General features: G+C 34.0%; 2 protein-coding genes across 2 annotated transcripts; both read right to left on the bottom strand.

Annotated features, from left to right (window-relative positions):
* Positions 1–3,192: 3,192 nt before the first annotated feature.
* Positions 3,193–4,101, bottom strand: LOC149535808 (calmodulin-like protein 3). Its single transcript, XM_089804564.1, has one exon. The coding sequence runs from the start codon at positions 4,032–4,034 to the stop codon at positions 3,294–3,296; it is 741 nt and encodes a 246-aa protein (XP_089660690.1). The 5' UTR covers positions 4,035–4,101; the 3' UTR covers positions 3,193–3,293.
* A 2,760-nt stretch (positions 4,102–6,861) lies between these two features.
* Positions 6,862–7,721, bottom strand: LOC149535807 (calmodulin-like protein 2). The gene is made up of 2 exons (XM_089805782.1): positions 7,586–7,721; positions 6,862–7,444 (listed from the first exon to the last, which is right to left on the bottom strand). The coding sequence occupies exons 1-2, from the start codon at positions 7,593–7,595 to the stop codon at positions 6,885–6,887; spliced, it is 570 nt and encodes a 189-aa protein (XP_089661908.1). The 5' UTR covers positions 7,596–7,721; the 3' UTR covers positions 6,862–6,884.
* Between the last annotated feature and the right edge of the window lie 12,503 nt (positions 7,722–20,224).

Below are 20,224 nucleotides of genomic sequence, written 5' to 3'. Positions count from 1 at the left end.
GATTTCATTTCCATTCCATTTTTTCTTCTACATTCGCTTGAGGATATGATTAAGGATATTAAGGAAAAAAAAGTAAAGGCCTAAACTTCACCATTATTCATCAGGGGTTAATTTTCCGTCTGTATCAGTTCCACTTAGCTTTATGTCCCCCTAGAGAGGTTGTTATGAAAAACCCCCGCCATAGTAGGATTTCCCCCCCGAGCTCCAATACGGGGATGAAAATCCATACTCTTAGGCCATCTCCTAATAAGGATACTAAGAAAAATAAAAAACTTGACATAGCCATAGAACAAAAGGGAAACAAGAAATTAAAAGTTGATAAGGTGGTAGAGGTTGTTGGAGAGGATTCTGGTGAAGATATTGGGGGAAAAGCAAGAAGAAGGTCTGGTAGGCTAGGTCAGTCCCAGGCTAGGTGTAAGCAGAAGTCAATTAGATACCCTATTGAGGAAGTTGAAGAAGATAGCTCAGACAATAACAGTGACAGAAGGGAGGAGGAAAGCATTTCCAACTCTAAAAAGGATGATGGTAATGAGGAGGGGGAAAAAAGTTTCAATTCTGGGAACATTTTGATGGATGACACTCAAACTCAAGTGTCGGATGACAAAGAAAGGAATACTGAGACAACCCATGTTTCAGCTAGCTTCTCACTTAAACCCTTTACTTTTTGTGATGAGATGAGCAAAAAGGATAGTTCCCCAATTACCATTTCTTCCCCTATTAAGGAAAATTCGAAGATTTCTTCTAACCCACGGGTGTTGCAGGATAAACCAAAGGGACAAAAAATGAAGGAGGTTGCTGCTAAGAAGGTCGAGGAGCATAAAGAGGAGATGGTGACGGTGGAGGAGTATTACAGAAACTTGGAAGAAAGAGTCAAAGCTTTGGAGGAGGGGTTTTTCACCTTCTCCAAGTTTGGACTTAAAGTTACTCATGCTGCTGCAACTACCCTCCAATTGCTGGCATAGGAGAAGGAGGAAGCTGACTTGGACATGGAGGACAATAAATTACTCTTTAAGTTCCTTGCTGATGACTGGGCCCAAATTCTTCTTCATGCAAGAGGAAAATGGAAAAAAGAAATCTAAGTCTCTTTTTTTTTTCTTTTTTTTTTTTCTGTTCAGTTATGGGGTCCATGGATCCAAAGACTTTATATACTGTTATGACAGTTATAGTTTTGTTGGTTATCAGCTGTAATTAAGTTTTTATTTGGCCTGGGTGCCTCGTTGGACTTTGGTTAGTTGCTAGGGTTCCTTTCTGGTTCTAGCTCTCTGATTTTAGGTTCTTGTCTTTGACTGCTGGTTCTTCTGTTCTTTTTGTCTGTTTTTGTTACTGGTTGGTAATCTGCTGGTTACCATCCTTTTGACTATTAAGGGCCGACCCCCTTGCTTTTGGTCGCTTTTAATTTCAAAAACATGACAATGGTGCTTAAACAAAAGAGTATGATTCCCTTCAAGAATAAAAGTATTAATGAACACATAAATCATGTTCACAAACAAAAAGTGATCGACAAAACACAAAAAAAACTATTAGAGACAAAAACAAAGAGTGGAGGTTATGGTTAAAGAAACAATGACAAAAAATAAAATAATGTGGTTTATATTTTATTGCCCTAAAATGTGAAAGGTCACTTTAGTGTGGATATAACCTTCACCTCTATCGAACATAAAACAATAAAGTAGCTCCCATTACTCCTCCTAGTGGTTGAGATCCCCTCCCTCCACATGCTCAAAATCTCAACCATCTAGGATGCAACTAAATTGAGTACCTACAAAATGACAATAGAAGGAAGTAAAACAATAACTTTCGCAAGAATGCAACGCCGAAAAACTAGTTGAAGGAAAAATAAATACAAGTTACCAACAAAATCTAATTGACAACTAGTCTAAAAACAAAACATGTTGTGGTGGCATGAAGTTGTAGAGCTCCCGGTTGAAGATATTATGGCTAAAAAACCATCAAACTATCCATAATGAGTGTGATAGAAAGGAATGTTAGGTATCTTGATCTATGAGGAGTCATATGCATTGAATGAAATTGTAATGTGAATAAGTGTCCACTTTGTTGAATGTAAGATTAGTTCACACGTAGTTAATGGAGTTGCATGTTACAGTGTAAGATTTGCAAGAAGTAATGGTAGTCAGGGTTGTGGGTTGGGTTCCCATGTGCTGGAACGTCACACGACCATCCTAGGTTGTACACATAGTAAACCAAGTTATTTTATAGTGGGCCCTTCACATGTCCCAGTCGAACACCAAAATGTCATGACAGAGACACCTTCGATCAATCTGACATGGACACATGAAAAATAATGTCTAAATGGTCTCAACTTTTTATTTGGGGTTGCCAACTCGACCAATTAGAATGGCAAAATAAATAGAGGTGAGGTCCATATGGTGACCCATATAGACCCTCAAAACTAGGGTGCATACATTTGACACCATCTAAACTATAAACTAAAATACAATTCTTACCCAGAGGGACATATGCGTGTTTATTTTTTCAAATATATATATATATAATGCTTTAGTTGGATACCAAAAAAAATCAGCAACAATACACAAGCAACCGAAGTAGTTAACCAATTACCACATCGCATGACCGAAAAATACGGAAAAAAAGAAAAGAAAGTTGACTTAATGCTTTAGCTGGATACTTAGCTATTCCCTGCACATTCTAGCTCCGCTCCTCTTCAAAAAAAAATCAACAACAATACACAAACAACCAAAGTAGCTAACAGTCAAACTAGCAATTACCACATCGAAACATAAGTCACTCAACAAGAACACTATTTCCAGATTCGTACGCATTGTCATAATCTAGATTATGTAGAAGTTGTCAATAATCTTCATTTAACTCAATTAGGAACTTTCGTCCCCCATTGTAATTCATTTGTCTGTCTGCACAAAATGACCATCAGTTGTTTATAAGATGATAAATCACTGAATCTAATTGAAAACCTAAAGTGCAAAATAGGAACTGGAAAACTTTTTTTTTTTAATCAACAAAGCGCTAAAGCCAAAAATTATTAATACTAATGGTCGATTTATAATTCCTATACCAGGAGACTAAACCACTAATACGTGAGCTGTTAAGACTCTTCATATGAAATAATCTCCAGAAACCCTAAAAAAAGGGGATCATAAGAGAGAACAAAGTGTCAGAAGCCATCATACAAACAACAATATGGAAATCCTAATCTCTGTTTTTCAAAATGATTTGAATATATTCAATTTCCACCATATACAGCTCAAAAGTTCAGATCAAGGTATGAGGAGATTAGACCTTAGTTTCAAAAAAATCTATTCATATCTGTTTATCACATTCATCATGTACTTAAACTCCACAAAATCAATTCTACCATCACAATTTCTATCAAATCTTGCAATCATAGTTTCACAATTCTCCAACTCTTGCCCTTCTTTCAATCTCAGGCTCAGCAGGACTTGTTGAAGCTCAGATGGAGTGATAAAACCATCACCATCTTTATCAAAAACAGAGAATGCTTCTCTCAACTCTCCTTCATGCGTGCTTTCTTCACATTCAGCTTCATTCCAAAGACTCAGGCAAAGTTTACAGAAATCATTACAATTCATACGTTCCTGAAAACCCATCATGATCTTCATATCATCATCACAGAAGTACCGAAGCCCAAGCATTTCAAGAAGACCCGATATGTCATCTCCACTTACATTCCCATCTTTGTTACTATCCAAGGCATCAAATATTCTTACAAGATCCTCTCTTTGTATATTACCCTTAATTTGTTCATTCTCAGAATGTGGGCAAAGACCATTTGGCAGAAATTCTGACTTTTTTTCATTCTCAGAATGTGGGCACTGGTCATTTGACAGAATCTCTAAACATTTTCCATTGCTAATGCCAAAAAAATTTGGTTTTTTCATCTGAGCTGCACAAACATAAATTCGAGCGCAGTAGAACTGCATGATGAAACATATGGTGGAGAAGAGAATGCTTTCCAAACATATAGACTTGAAAGAATCATGAAAATATGCACAGTTTCTGATGATATCCAGCACCATCTTGAGAATAGTGTTGAATTGATAAAGGAGTTTGGAGCAATTTGTGCTATGAAGAATGGTTGTTAAAGAAATCTACCCCTCCTCCTTATAAAGTGCTTTGGTTGACAGTTAGGAGTTTCCTTGCAGCAGGGTTGAAACACCCAGTTGGGTATGTGTCTACTATTATTGATTAAAGTATATAGTTATTGATTGTTTGATATGAATGTAGTTTCCTTACAAGTATGGATCAAGAAGGTTCAAGGAAGTTGTAGCTAAATGTCTTATTAGGAAGAGATGTTTTCCTCTTTTTGACTTACCCGGGTCTCTTGAATTAGGTTTGAACGACAGCACCACACAAATTAAACAGATGTGTAAAATGGGGTTTACTGGATCTTAATTTTATGCCATTCTAATCGTATTTATACGTTTTTGTCGGAATAAGCAATTCAAACTATTTAAGACTGAACAATATATGGTTGTCTGGATCCAATTGGAATTTTGCATGTTTGACTGATAGAAATTTCGTGTAACAATGCAAGAAACAGCCCTGTTCAAGTCTGGGCACAGTCAATTGTCAAAGTTGAATGACGACTCCTTTGTATGGTATGAAAATGGGAATTTCTTGGAAGGCCGACTAAAATTGCAATGGGCTTTCTTTCCGTACCCCTTTTGGTACTCGTGTTCTCTCTTTGACTTTGTCTTTCTTCGTCTTTTGGTTGCAGCATAGGAATTGAGAATACTAATGGCTATTCCAACAATAACTATTCTTTGGAATGGACATGAGCTCATTTTAGGGGCAAAATGAGAATATGTATTCCTATTCCCTATTCTAATTGGCACACCAAACGACAAATAGAAAACATATTCCTAATTTCCTATTTCTATTCCAGCAACCAAACGGACTGAAGTTTGATTCTTCTCTCTTGCATGAATTGTTGTCTTTTTCAATGATAGAAAAATGAGAGTTTTCATTTCCTAAATTATTCTAATTAGGATTGGGGTGTATTTGATAGGAAAAGAAAAGTTTTGTTTTTATATAGATTACAATGGAGTCACTAGTACTTCAATTAACAAGTTTGTGATATCTTTTTTAAAAGTACAAGTTTTCTAACATTGGAATGACTCAAAAATCCTGGACCATAAGGTCTGGTTTCCTTTCAATTTTATGATATTATATACGTATCATGAAAATCTTTAAGTTAATCTTATGCACTAAAATTTATATGAGGCACTACAAATTCTTGTGCTCATATATAATTTACTATCATTAGTTAATTTATAAGTACTTGTTTATTATGTTTGACCAAAAATAATTATATTATTATTTCTTTAAATTTTTAAGTTAATGTTTCATTAGTAAAGAGTTACAAATTAGGGGCTACTTATATCAGTAAAATTAATAGAATCATGATTTGAACATTTATTACTTATGGTATGAGGAATTATATGTTCATGTAACAAAATTTGATTTCTAATGTGCTACTTAAGATTAGTGTACTTCAGTAATGGAAAAAAGGTCATCTTGCTCTATTGTAATTTTATAAATTAGAAAATAATTATAAAAAGATTCAGTGTGAATATCACTATAATACTATAGGTAATTGTTTATAATCAAAGAGTTTCATTTTCATAAGACTAATGATTTAACTTAGTACTTTTTAAAGTCAACATGATACTCTATCAAAGGTTCCATGTTTGCAATTACATTTGAAATAAACAGGTCAATATAAGAAAATATGGGAAAAACATTTTAGTTGTAGTTCAAAAGGAGATATTTAAGAGCATGGACACAAGATATTTAAATAAATGAAGATATTCAAGAGTTATGCATAGATAGATGATGCAATTTGATTTTACTCTATCTTAAAGGCTATGAAGGGGAAGGGTATTTTAGATCATTTTAAACTTGTTTTGGATTCATTTTGATGTGTTTATAAACTAAAGTATAATGGTATATATATGTATATTAGGACATTAGTACCTACCATATGCATTATTTGTTTTCAATGCCCAAGACCATTGTTGTGGTCTAAGATTGCACATGTGAGGTTGATCTCTAGATTTTTAAATTCAAATTTTACTCATGAATCTAAGTTATTTTTTTATTCAACCAATCATTGTTTATTAGCTCAAGCACATAATATTATAACTCACATGCCAAGGTGTTGTATAAAAATATAGCTTAGCCTTGATTCATTCTAGATCATTGAGACATCATCAAAGAGGATCACCAATACATGAATCAAACTCATCAACATTTATAGATTGTAAGAACAAACATCAAAGCTTATACTTTTTCTCAGTGTCTGGTTACATACAATTTTGTTAATCAAAGAGGCTTGAATAAGACACGCTGTATGAAGTTGGTTGACTTGTCTATGAAGAGATTAAGATCACATGTTCACATGGTTTATTTTATCTCTGTGTATGTATCTATATCTCTTTTCCTCTTTCACTCCATCTCTCCAAATTACTTCTTCCATCTCATCCTATGTCCACTACCTGATTCAAAGTATTTGTTTCAGCCATGTTTGGATCATGTAAGCAGATGTATGATTGATTTGATGTTATAACTTCTCCAATGAGATCATTATTATACAAACATCATTTGTTAAAACTAAATCATTTTTCTTTCCAATTAATATTCAATATACTCATTGCACACCAAGATAGAATTATTAATTTGATTCATTCTATCGTAATAACTGTTTTGATTAGTTGATTAAAAAAACTTCTTTTGCATTCATAATATGAAATCCATGGAGCTATGCCGCTGAACATTAATTTACAACAGTAATTCAGTATAAAGTTCAAAAAACCGAAAAGAATTCTCAAAGTCCAAAACACATAAATCTCAATTAAGAATTTCTATTAGTGACTGTTCACCATTGACAGCATGTTCTCAAATTCAAAAAACTCTATTCGACCATCAGAATTTCGGTCAAATCTTGTCATCATGGCTTCACAATTCTCCAAATCCTGTGCTTCTCCGAAACCCATGGTGAGCAAGACTTGTTGAAGCTCAGATGGATTAATGAAACCATCACCATCTTTGTCAAAAACGCAGAATGCTTCCCTCAAGTCCCCTTCTTCAAAAGATTGGGCCTCTTCTAAAATACTCAGACAAGCTTTGCAAAATTCATCAAAGTTCATATTTTCTGGAAAATTTATCAAAATTCTCATGCTTTCATCACAGGAGTAATGAAGCCCTAATTTTTCCAACAGACCTTGCAAATCCTCTGCGCTCACCATGCCATCTCTGTTTCTGTCCAAACCATAAAAAATTCTATCAAGATCCCATTTTTTCACATTCTCCGCCCATTTTTCATTCTCAGAGCGAATACCCACCTCATTTTTCACAGATTCAGAAGTTGGGCATCCTCCATCTGCCATGATATCCGAGCCTTTTGCAATCAAAAGTCCAAAAGACCCTGTTTTGATGATCTCAATTGAAAAATCATGAATAAAAGCAGAATAGAATTGCAGAACCCAACTCAGGGCCATGGATACAGTACTTTCCCTGAACATTGATATGAGAGAAACATAAAAAGATGAAAGACTTCTTATCATACCAGGCACCATTTTTAGAGCTCTGTGAAAAGAACTGAAATTGAATTATACAACAATTGAATTCCCAATTTCGCTGCGAACGGTATTAAAATCTGCAAATGCATTCCACAATGGTGTCTGATGCCTCTTGCAATTCGTTGTTATAAAGGGCTGTGATGGATATTTGGGTTTTTCGTGGAAGGTGGAAAGAATCAACCCATGTTAGAACGGCATTGGAGTAAGTGAAGAGTTAGTCTCATTGGGGTTTTCATCAAGGAAGCTTCCTGGAAGACCTTTCTCTCAGTTTTTCATTTCTTTGCTACATCTTTTATTTAACATTGTGGCCGACCTAACTTTCTGTTCCTCTGGAGGTCGTTGTGAGGGGCGATGTCTACGCAGCAGAATATTTGCACCAGATGTGACGGTTTTTTAAATTTATTAATTATTTTAAAAATTACAGAACTACTGTTTTGTTACTTTTAAATTAATTAATAAATTTAAAAAAGCGTCACATCTGGTGCATTCTTTCTGCTATTTAGCTACGGGCGTTGTGAGGAGCCTGTAGGAAAGAAGTTGGAAGGAGACAATACGTAAAAGTTGGTGTATTCTCCGGTACTCCCTGTGTAAAAATATTGGTTTATTTCTCTTTTAGCTTTGGACATTGTCTTTACACTAGGTTTGATTCTTTTGCCTCAATTACTTTCATTTCAATGATAGAAAATTTAAAAAACAAAGGTTTTTATTTCTAAATTATTTGTTATTAGTATTGTGTTTAGTGAGAATTTTCTATGGTAAATTTTAGGTCATTATTCTCTTCATATTCTACGTAGCACTTAAGAGTCACATGGTAAGTTTTAGGAGACTCCAACGAGTTCATATGAAAGCTATTTTAATTTACAAATTTAAAAAATAAATTGTTATAATTAGTATAGAGGCTGAATAGTCACAATTGTAGAGGTAGAGTACACGGAAGTAAATTATAAATTTAAAAAATTGTTGGTAAAGAGATTGTCCTTTTGATTAAACTCTCAAACACCCAAATTTGTGAACAACATCTAGTTACAGTAGTTGGAAAGTTGTTTTGAAATGACTAACTTCCCTTTGAATTGCTAGGTACAGCTCCCTATTGCATTGTGATTTGCAATGAGTTATGTTTACTTCTAAAGCTAAAATGAGGTGTGTTCTTACCCTGAGAATAGGAGAGGTAAACCAAGCTAGGCCTAAATAGGAACTAACTTAGGCAAGAGTTGATATTTTAAGATTGCTTAAGTCTATGAATTTACACATCTTATGAATCCAAGGATTGACGATTCAACAATGCATACTAACTAAAACTAAATTTATATCAGCAGGAAACTAACCACAGACATTGAAAGACTGACTTAAAAGAAAACACAAAAGGGATTTCTATTGAACCTATGATAACAATACTATTATCTTCGGGTTGTTGCTTCAAAATAGGGGAGTGAAACTCTGCTCATTCCTTGATTAAATTTAGATGAAAGAGAAAACATAAAACTAATATAAAGCAGAATGGAATAGAAAACAATTGACACAAAATACCATTCAATTCTCTCTGCAATATTTAGTATTTCTCACCAAAAAATAGCCAACCTTTTATTAATCTTTCAATCTAGTACATATAGGATTCTAAGATGACCGTTACAAAAGGAGCTTAAATCGGTTCATCTCCTCATAAATAACAAATGGCAAGGAGCCAATTTGTCCATTACAATCGTTACATCAAAATATGAAAGGGGCAGAATATGAATCACTTTGCCTTCTTTCCCTTTTCAGACTTTGCCTTAAAGGCCTTAGCGGCGACAATGATTGGAATTAATTCTTCATGCCTATGAACATGTACATTAGTGTATCTTAAGAGCCACTTAGAATGCTCTCTGGCTAAATCTTTGATAGCATTTAACCAATCTTGTATCTCCTCTATGGCCATGTGTACACACTCGCCAAGTTTTTGGATCTCAAAATCTTTGTTCCAATGATCAAAAGATATCCCCATCAAACCATCTATGTAATTGGAGAAATTCTTTTGCATGACGGCTACTCCAATGATTCCATTTCCTTGTCCACTAGTCTAGGAATCCACATGTAGACCTCTTAAGAGTTCATAGTCTCTGTCTTGATCCTTTTTCACTTTGGCTTATGTTTCTATAAGTCCTTCCTCTATTGCCAGGATCATCTTAGACTTGAATTGCATGCTCTGAAGCCACTCAAATAAAGGCTCATCTCCCTTATGCATGATCTTTGCTTCCACAACCTCCTTAGCCTTCATATGGATAATCATCTTTAGTAAGGAAACACAATCTTCACTCTTAACTTTCTCTACTACCATGGTAGCTCTGTTTGCTAAAATGTTGTCCTTCTCTATTTCGAGCCTCAGTATGGCATTGTCAATCTGTTCTATAATGGCGAGTCGCTCTAACTTGAGTTTCCCGCTCCACTCTCTACCAATTTGCTTTAAATATTTATCTTCTTGGAGTTGAGAGATAAGTGCTTGGACATCGATAGTAGTAGGATCACTAGTGATTGACATTCTAGAGATGCTTGCCAACAGGGTGACCAATTGCCTAATGAAGTCGCTAAGTTCATGGATTTCTGCCTTCATTCTAACTTTTGATAATTTAAGGCTTTCAAGATGTCTCTCTATTACATCATTTATTGACTTCCATAAGCCATAAGTTGGTTAAGTCTATGAATTCAAACATCTTATGAATCCATAAGGCTTAACGATTCAACAATGCATGCTAACTAAAACTAAGCTGATATCAACATGTAACTAACCACAAAGATTGAAAGACTAACTTGAAAGAAAACACAAAAGGGATTTATCTTGAACCTATGATAACAATACTATTATCTTCAACTCGCTGCTTTGAAATAAGGGACTGAAACTCTGTTCATTCCTTGATTAAGTTCAGATGAAAGAGAAAACATAAAACTAACATAAAGCAGAGTGGAACATAAAATACCATTCAATTTTCTCTACAATATATAGTATTTGACACCAAAAATTAGTCGACATTTATTAATCTTTCAATCTATTACATATAGGATTCTGAGATGACTATTACAAAAGGAACTTAAATCGGCTCATCTCCTCATAAATGACAAATGGCAAGGAGTCAATTTTTCCATTACAATTATTACATCGAAATATGAAAGGGGTGGAATATGAATCACTTTGCCTTCTTTCCCTTTTCTAACTTTGCCTTATAGGCCTTGGTGGCGACAATGATTGGAATTAATTCTTCATGCCTATGAACATGTATATTAGTGTATCTTAAGAGCCACTTAGAATGCTCTTTGGCTAAATCTTTAACAACATTTAACCAATCTTGTATCTCCTCCATGGCCATGTGTACATACCCGCCAAGCTTTTGGAGCTTAGAATCTATGTTCCAATGATCAGCATATATTCCCGTCAAACCATCTATGTAATTGGAGAAATTCTTTTGCATGACGGCTATTCCAATGATTCCCTTTCCTCATCCATTAGTGTGGGAATCCATATGTAGACCTCTTAAGAGTTCATAGTCTCTGTCTTGATCCTTTTTCACTTTGGCTTCTATTTCTTTAAGTCCTTCCTCTACCGCTAGGATCATCTTAGACTTGAATTACATGCTCTAAAGCCACTCAAATAAAAGCTCATCTCCCTTAGGCAAGATCTTTGCTTCCACAACCTCCTTAGCCTTCATATGGATAATCATCTTTAGTAAGGAAACACAATCTTCACTCTTAACTTTCTTTGCTACCAAGGTAGCTCTATTTGTTGAAATGTTGTCCTCTATTTCAAGCCTTAATATCGCATTGTTGATATGTTTTATAATGGCGAGTCCCTCTAACTTGAGTTTCCTGCTCCACTCTCTACTGATTTGCCCAAAATGTTTATCTTCTTGGAGCTGAGAGATGAGTGCTTGGACATCAGTAGTAGTAGGATCACTAGTGATTGACATTCCAGAGATGCTTGCCAACTGGGTGACCAACTGCCTGATGAAGTCATTAAGTTCATGGATTTCTGCCTTCATTCTGACTTTTGATAATTTAAGGCTTTCAAGTTGTCCCTCTATTACATCATTTGTTAACTTCCATAAGCCAACCTTGGTGTCATGTCTGACCTCCCCGAGATCCATAGAATGTAGGGAAAAATAATTCGCTAACATATCTTTGATTCTTCCTTCTTTAGTGGGCTTGGCAGTTTCCATTGTCAGATGCCTTGTTTTAGGATCTTGTTTGAGAATGGACAAGGTCTTCTACTTTTTAACTTTTATCAATGTTGGTCTAGAGCAGATAGCTAGAGATAAAGTCTCTTTGTTAAGAGCTCCTTCATCTCTCCTCTTTCTTTTTTTGTCCAAGGTGTCTTCCAGCCATGAATCTATACTGATCACCGTGGAAGCTATCCCAAGAGCGTCTATACTAAACATCTTTCTCTTGATTGGGGTGAGTGTTTTCATGGCCGAAGAGGAAGGATTCTTCAGGGCTTGTGAGATGAGCTTGAAGAATCCAAGCCCTTCTCTGCCTCTGAAGTCTTCTTTGTTGCCTCATTAGATTTAGTCAACTCACTTTCACTGCTTCCACCATCTCCAAGATCTAATACTTGCACTTGGGGACTACTCAAAAGGAGTAGTGCAACACTAACAGATGGGATTGGAATACTATTAGGCAAGAGGGCAAGAGTGACCACAACATTTTTTAATTCCCTTGCCTTCTTCTTCTCAGCCTTTATTGGAGTTTTGATCACTGGAAGGGAGTCATCCTTACAAGTTTTAGCTAGAAGAATGCTTTCATTAGGAGGTTGATTAACTCCATCTGATGGTTGAGTTGGACCTTGGTTAATGGCCAAGGTTGTGCCTGATGTGCCAACCTAGGAGGAAGAAGTCGCTGCAACCTTTAGGAAGCTTGAGCGTAAATGCTTTTGCTTTGACTCCTTCTAGTTGTGGTCCATTTGACCCATTTTCCAATCCTTTTGTAGATTTAATCCATCATGATATCTAGCTCTTCCTCAAAATCTTCATAAGGTTTTGAGCTTATTGGAGTGCCTCTTAGCTTGGTCAGGTAAGTATTGCTATACATGTTATGGCCATCATCCTCTACTCCTTCCACATCAATATTGACTTTGTACATTTTCACTTGATCGGTTGTTAGTCTAGCGAAGGAACGATCACGGCTCTCAAAATCATTCTTGCAATTGGCCCAGTAGTCCTCAATGGTGGTAATGTGCTTGATTACACTTCCAATTTGCAAAACATCCCTTGCGTACCCATTCAGGTCAAACATGGGCCTCAAGACTCCATATATCTCTAGTTTATACTTCATTTCGAATACCCTCAACATGTTCTTGGCATCAGAACAAGTGTCACAGCTGAAAGCTCCCACCTTCATGGGGAATTCATACCCTTTCTTCTTCAGACTCCCACTCAACATGTTCACTTGAATGGCCTGCCACACGATCTTGATCAACACAATCATGTCACTAGGATATCTTGGTAGCTTCATGGTGAAACCATCGAAAGCTGCAAGACGCAAATAAGAAAAGGATGAGAATTGGATGAAATAAATCCCAAATTGGTTGATGGTTTCCATGGCTTCAAGGCTAAATCTCCTTTCTATACATCCTTGTAGCTCCTTGGGAATATCATTAACTTTTACATATTCTGCATAGCTATTTTCCAATTGTAAGCATGGATAAAAGTCATAAGATTTCACATCATCAGAAAAATTTTCCACTCTTCGCCATAGTTGTAATGAGGCCAACATATAGATGAGGAATGAGGACATATAGAATGTATTGTAAAATTTTATAGCATAGAGAGCAATGGATAGAATTTCACTTACCTCATGAGCCTAATCAATATATTGGGTGTTAGAGAAAATGACTTACACTGAAAAGAAATACTGCTCAACAAAATTCAAAGCTTCTACCTCACCTTTCAATTTGTGTAGGAGGACCAAGATATCGATAATATTAGGTTTGAGATTAGTCCCAAACAGGGTCTTAGGAACCTTACTCTTAGCACTCCGTGGTTTCTGGAACCATGTTTGCATGATTTCTTTCCTCGAGATCATTCTCTTTGTAGATAACTCAAAAATGGCTCCTTTGAAGGTCAAATATGATAATTCCTCTCATTTCGGTACTTGAAGGAAATTCACCACTATTTACCTGTCGATTGAAATCAACACTGTGTTATTTGGTAGCACAATCTACCTTGTCTCTGGGTTGTAATGATGTATACATTCATGGATCAACTCTAGAGCTTGAACTACAACTGGAAAACCATTTTCCTTGACCAACTCACATCCTCAGAGCTTCTCATTGATGGGATGAATCTGCTCAGACTTCACTCTCTTTTGAAAATCCTCTATGTCATAGAAACAAAGAGAGGTATCTGTGAAATTCTGCAATTAGGATTTGATTCTGTTCAACCTGTCAAAACCCACAAATCTAGCTGCCATGGTTTTGAGAATGAGATTTGAATTAAGAAAAAGAAGGGAATGGCTAATGCAATAGATACTGGCTTTTTGAAAAAGTTATGCACATTAACAGAATAGTAGTTCAAAGAAAAAGTGGTAGTTATTCAACTGTTTATGTTTCAATATATATATAGGGGCCTTGATTCATCCGTTGATCTTCAAAATTCATGCCACGTGAATGAATTGAAGGAGATATCCATTAAAATAGTAAATGTGAGGGTTTAATAGATATCTAGGGGTCTTTTCACTATTTTGTTGGCTCAAAGGTAACTTTCTATCTCCCCATAACTTACTTTCCTATTTTCCTTTAAGTTTCGGGAAGTTACCAATAGAGTACTCCATGAGAAAATGTTCGCTGAGTTGAATTCTGATCATTAACTCTTTTCCATAATGGTTAGATTCTTTCTATTATCATTCTGAGACATTTTATGCACAAATTTCGGATCCAACTTGATCATTGGCTTGATTTTCTTTGGAATTCAGGAAATTGTCTTCATGGGTTGAAAACTCACCGAGGAGGAGACAATTTTTTTTTTGCACCAAAGTTTTCTTTCTTAATTGAACTTTAGACCATTTCCCTTTTTGGGATCATAAATGTCTAAGTAAGTTGCAAAGATTTTGTAGGAGCCCAATTATCATTTCTTTTCACTCTAAACTACCTTTTCAGTAAACTAACTTCATGGGTTGAAAACCCATCAAGAAGAAGTTCATTTTGAGTTTTTCGTCGGGGATGATTATGAGAGCCATGATGAATCTTAACATTTTCTAAAGTCATAATCGCAAAGTGAGAATTGATTTGTCATAGGATACCTTTCTATTTTTGTGTTTTTGATCCATGTGTGTCATTTAGTGCCTTTTGTGGGAAATCATCTTCATGAGTTGGAAACCTGCCGAGGAGAAGTTGATTTCTAAATTTCCACAAGCTTCTATTTCTATTGAAAAAGTGATAGGCTGAAAGTGGATATAACTTTTAATTGATCAATGAATGAGTAACATGAATCTCAATCGGACCAGACACTAACCTACCTGCAAGATGACTTGACAAAATGAAGAACCACTTAACTAGGATTAAGGAGAAGGAGAAAAGGGAAAATTTAATGGAGACTTGTCCAACCTAAGGGGGCTTAGACCTAGACTCAATCACAACTAGGAACTCACTCTTCTCATTATAACACATGTATTCACTTTTGCTAATTGGTTAGAGGATGACAAGTGGGCCAACAAAAATCCATGCAACTTTTTAGAGCAATCTCTGTAAATTGTGAGTCAAATCAAAATCTCCCCCGTTCCCTCTAAAGTTTAAAAATAGTAATAAATATTAAGATAAGTATAACTAAAGCTTTTGAACTAAAAATCAAAGAGTGAGGATTACACATGTACTGTTAATCGCACTGGCAAAGCTAAAAGTGTACATGCTGATATTCATATTGAATTATGCAAAATGATTCTTGAAACTTATCCCATATCACCGTTTTACAAATAGATTGGTTGTGAAACTCTTTAGGATGACTTTTAATTGATCTAGCCTACTATTCACTAATTTGATTGTTCGTATGAGAAATTTAGATTTATATTTTCATCTTAATTCATACAGTTTCATAGCTTTCACAATGAGGATTTGCAAAATGTTCATCCACATTTTTGTTTACGTTGTCTAATGCAGGTACATGGTGAGTTGAATTCCACTATGTTTGTACAAGGATATTTGATGCATTGAATTTTAAATACTATTCCTAGTCGATTAGCAAATGGAATGACAATTTTCTCAATCCTTTTTGTAGGTATAATACATTTATTGTGATTCACAATGATTAATTGCATAAGTTTTATAAGTTGAAATTGATTCTAGAGTTTCATGAAGGGTTTTACAAATAGATAAATAATTTGGAGGAATTATGAGTAATATAGGATTTCAAAACCAACCTTCAAGGAGAAGAATGCATATTTAGTATTCATTGTGTTCTTGCCTATTTTAGCAACATACATAGATTGTTTGATATTAGTTCTACGAAGTTTTTACAATCCTATATGGATGCAAAAGATTGCAAAATTATTTTTATAAATATAAATTTGATTTACAATTTATAGTTCTCACATGTTAGAAGAAATAAAATATATAAATCAATAAAACCTAGATGGTTCATTGTTGAGATTTGTACAAGTATTTATATGCATTTTGGTTTTTATTTTTATAGTTTTGATTATTCACTGAATTGCAATAATAATTTTAAGTGCTACAAAATACTCATTTTCTAGTTACATGTATGTGTTCACAAGAAACATTATGATATCTATAATCTCACCCCAGTTATAGCCCCTATTGTTTGTTAGAGTAATAAAGTATTTTTTCATTAGTTAAATCATATATTGATTTAATTATTAAGTCACTTATTATCTCTAGTTTACTTAACTTAAACTTTGGACATATAATAATTAATTCTTTTATTAATTATTATCATTCCACCTAGGTTTTACCTTTTAAGGTTTTGATCTCCTTTATAAGGATTGATCTCTTTTACATTCATTCACTTTTGATAATAGCAATTTCTCTTTTTACTCATCAAGAATGTCTCATCTATGGATTTGGGAAGTCCAGCCTCCATAGCTTTTGCTTCTCTCTTTTTGTGACAAGTGTTTGCATGCAGGTGATTCTTAGGAGCTGTGGGGTTGATATTTCATCAACTTCAACATGGTATCAAAGCTCCAAATATTCATGCCCTTGTTATGTTTATGAGAGGTTTGACTTGGCTTTCAGATCTATGCTTTTTCTTTCAGAGGGCTTTTCAGAGTTTTTTTTTTTGTATTGGATCTGGGGGTTCACCATTTTTAGTGTACTTTGAGCCAAAACAATCCTCACTATTGACCTGAGAGCGCCCAAAAACCCTTATTTTCATATAAAATTTGTCCAATTTGGACACAGTTGGAATCTGAGACAAAAAATATTGCTCCTAGATGGGACACATTTTTTGAGGCAGCAATTTTATGATTTTTTGGCATGGAAATCGAGATTTTTTGCAAGAAAATCGAGACTTTTTGACATACAAACTGAGATCTTTTGGCACACAAATCAAGCTTTTTTGACATGAAATCAAGATTTTTTACATGCAAATCAAGATTTTTAGCATGCAAATTGAGACTTTTTGCATAGATATCAAGATTTTGCACACAAATCAAGACACTTTTCGGTATAGACCCATACGTTTCCCAAGACAATTTTGGTATGAAATTGACACATTTCTCGAGGTGATTTTTGTACTAGTAGGCACACTTTTCAAGGCATTTTGACAAAGATCTTGAGGTAGAATTCTATTTTATACTTTGGGAGACATATCTTGAGCATTTGATCTCCAATTTGGGATTTCTTTATATTGTTGAAAAGGTCTTTGAGGTCTCTTTCTAGTGATGATGGTTGTTTTTCCAAATTCTACTCCAACAAATTCTATTCTGTCTTTTGAATTTTTGCATTCTAGTGGATATCTTGGTTGTTTCAAGTTTGGGGATCAATTTCATTGCTTCAAATGGTTGTACTATCTGCTGTACCAACCTTATGTCGCTTTTGATTTTTTTGACATCATTTGTATGCATTTTTTGTAAACAGACTGGGATAAAGTGTCACTCTATTGCATTTTGGGATCTTACACATCTTTGTATTTTCTTGTACTCGCACTACATTATAAAGTGCCATGGGGGGTTTCATGTTTTCCATATTCACCATCTTCCTTTGTCAAGTGAATATTCCTTCAATGACATTAGCCTCATGATGTATCGATGACACATGTCATTATAGGTGTTTGTACTTCTTTTGCACTCTCGATGTTCCAGCTTCTTTTTTTTGTAGGAGATATTGCATTTAGTTTCAGTGTTCATGTCTTACCTCTTAGCATTATTGGGGGGTTATGTTCTATTTCTTTCTTGGTTTGATGGAGTGAGCTATATATTTAGTATTTGGTCCTATGTACTAGGCAATTGCAGTGGCTAGATACCTATACACTTCGGTGAGATGGATTATTGCCATGTAGGCATTCTTTCATTCTTATTTTTGGAGGCCATGGAGATACCTTCCATCTTTGATTGATCAACTCTTGAGACTTGGTCTTCTCTACCTAGTCATGTTATATATAGTGGAGGTTCTTTAGATCAGCAATTTGACAGTGTTTGTAAGTTCATGCTTCAGTGGTGTTCTTCATGATAATCTTTTGTTCCTATCTTCTAGAACATTCCCTAGTTTGGAGGCTTCTTCAGTCCTTCACTAGTTCTTTCAACATTATTTCCATCTCTTTTATTACAAATTATCATGCAACCTAGGTTTTACCTTTTAGGGTTTTGATCTCCTTTATAAGAATCAGTCTCTCTGTAATAACATTCATTCACTTTTGATAATAGCAATTTCTCTTTTTGCTCATAAAGAATGTCTCATCTGTGGATCTAGGAATTGCAACCTCCATAGCTTTTGCTTCTCTCTTTCTATGATAGGTGTTCACATACGGGTGATTCTTGAGAGCTAAGGGGTTGATCTTTCATCAACTTCAACATTGCCATGTTTTTGGCAAGATTGCTTACTTTTTTGGTAAATGTTTAGCTTATCAAACACATAAAAAAATATTTTTTATGTTCCATGCCCTCTTCATGTCTCCCACATGCAATGAAGAGTATAGTCACAATAGAGTAGGCATGCAAAAATTCCCATGTTGCTAAAATGTTAGTTTTAAGGTAATGTGACTGTTTACTTTGTCAATGTGGTGCAAGATCAACCATGTTCTCTTCCACACCCTTTAAAGTATTACATTTTAATGGGTGAAAGACTCAAGACTAAATCAATATAAAGTCTTACTTCAAGAATGAATCAATATGAAGCTTTATCATATCATCATTCATGCACATTGTCTATCTTTAGTTAGAATGTTGTTCATAGTGAATCAAAACTCTCCCAGTTTTGAGCAACCATCTCACTTATTCAAGATTTTTTTGACATTAAGTGTTCATAGTTTCATTTAAATTATGATATAATATTTCTTCATGATAACATCATCATCTTGTCATTTTCTTCTATCCTTTTCTTCTTAGGGGTTTCTATATTGGATGTATGTGGGTTCATGGAAGGTTCTTTTTGGTTTCTTGTGATGTAGGGTTCTCACATTCTCCAACCCGCTAGATGAAATGTAATTGTTGATGTAACAAGTTACTTTCTCTTTCAATCTGAGGGAGATAGAGGTTTTCTTCCTTCCATTCTTTTCTACTGATGCATAAATTGAATGAAGATTTTTCTTGAATTAATTAGTAATGAAAAATCATTATCAGCTCTAACTTTCCACTTGCAAAATAAATAAATTATTTTTAGATCTTTTGTTAAAAAATGTATAATTGAATTTATTTTTAATAATAAATTTCTATAATGAATAATGTTAACTTCTATAATGAAGTATATAACCAACTTTCTATGTTGGAAAAGATTTTCTAAACAAATTTATCTTCAATTCTAAAGCTTATTTTTCATAATTTATTCTAGTAATTTCATATAACGAAAAATATTTTTACTTTTAAAGAAAATAAATTTTCATATAAATTAGTTATATATTCATCTTATTTAATTAATCCAAATTATTTTGACAATATATGCTATTTTATCTTGAAAAAACAAATCTTTAACTCAATTACAACTTAATGTTTAATAGCTACCTTTTATTATTATAAAACTATCTATCACAAAAAACAAAAAAAAAACTTTAAAACCACTTTTTTCATGTAGAAAATTTATCGAGTACAATTAATTATATTTTTCATAATATTATATTAATAAAAATATTGTTAAAATGGATTATCATTTGATTTTAAATTTAAATTTAAATTTGGAAAACATATATTAAAAAACATAACTTTGGTTCTGACTTTTATTTCTTATAGTTACCTTTAGTAAACTTCTTATAAATAAAGACAAAGAGCCTACAAAGATCTTGGACTCCACTTTACTAAAGCTTAATAAATAATAATAATTAATTACAACACATAATAATAATTAATCTTGACTACAACTTCTTACCATTAAAATAGATTTATAAAGAAAAAATATTGAACTTAAAAAGAATTTTTTTCTTATAGTACAATTAATGTCTTATCCAATTAATTTAAATTGTTTAATTAATATATTATTAATTTATTAAAAATAATACTACCTAATT

Source organism: Cupressus sempervirens, chromosome 10, assembly GCF_028749045.1.
Source record: "Cupressus sempervirens isolate cs-2001-9-10 chromosome 10, ASM2874904v1, whole genome shotgun sequence".
NCBI classification, from domain to species: domain Eukaryota; kingdom Viridiplantae; phylum Streptophyta; class Pinopsida; order Cupressales; family Cupressaceae; genus Cupressus; species Cupressus sempervirens.
Note: the sequence above shows the minus strand (reverse complement) of the source record. Positions and strands in the feature narration are given on the sequence as shown.

Bases quoted from the DNA above. Each gene is read 5' to 3' on its own strand.
- LOC149535808 (XM_089804564.1), bottom strand. From the start codon at position 4,034: ATGGTGCTGGATATCATCAGAAACTGTGCATATTTTCATGATTCTTTC.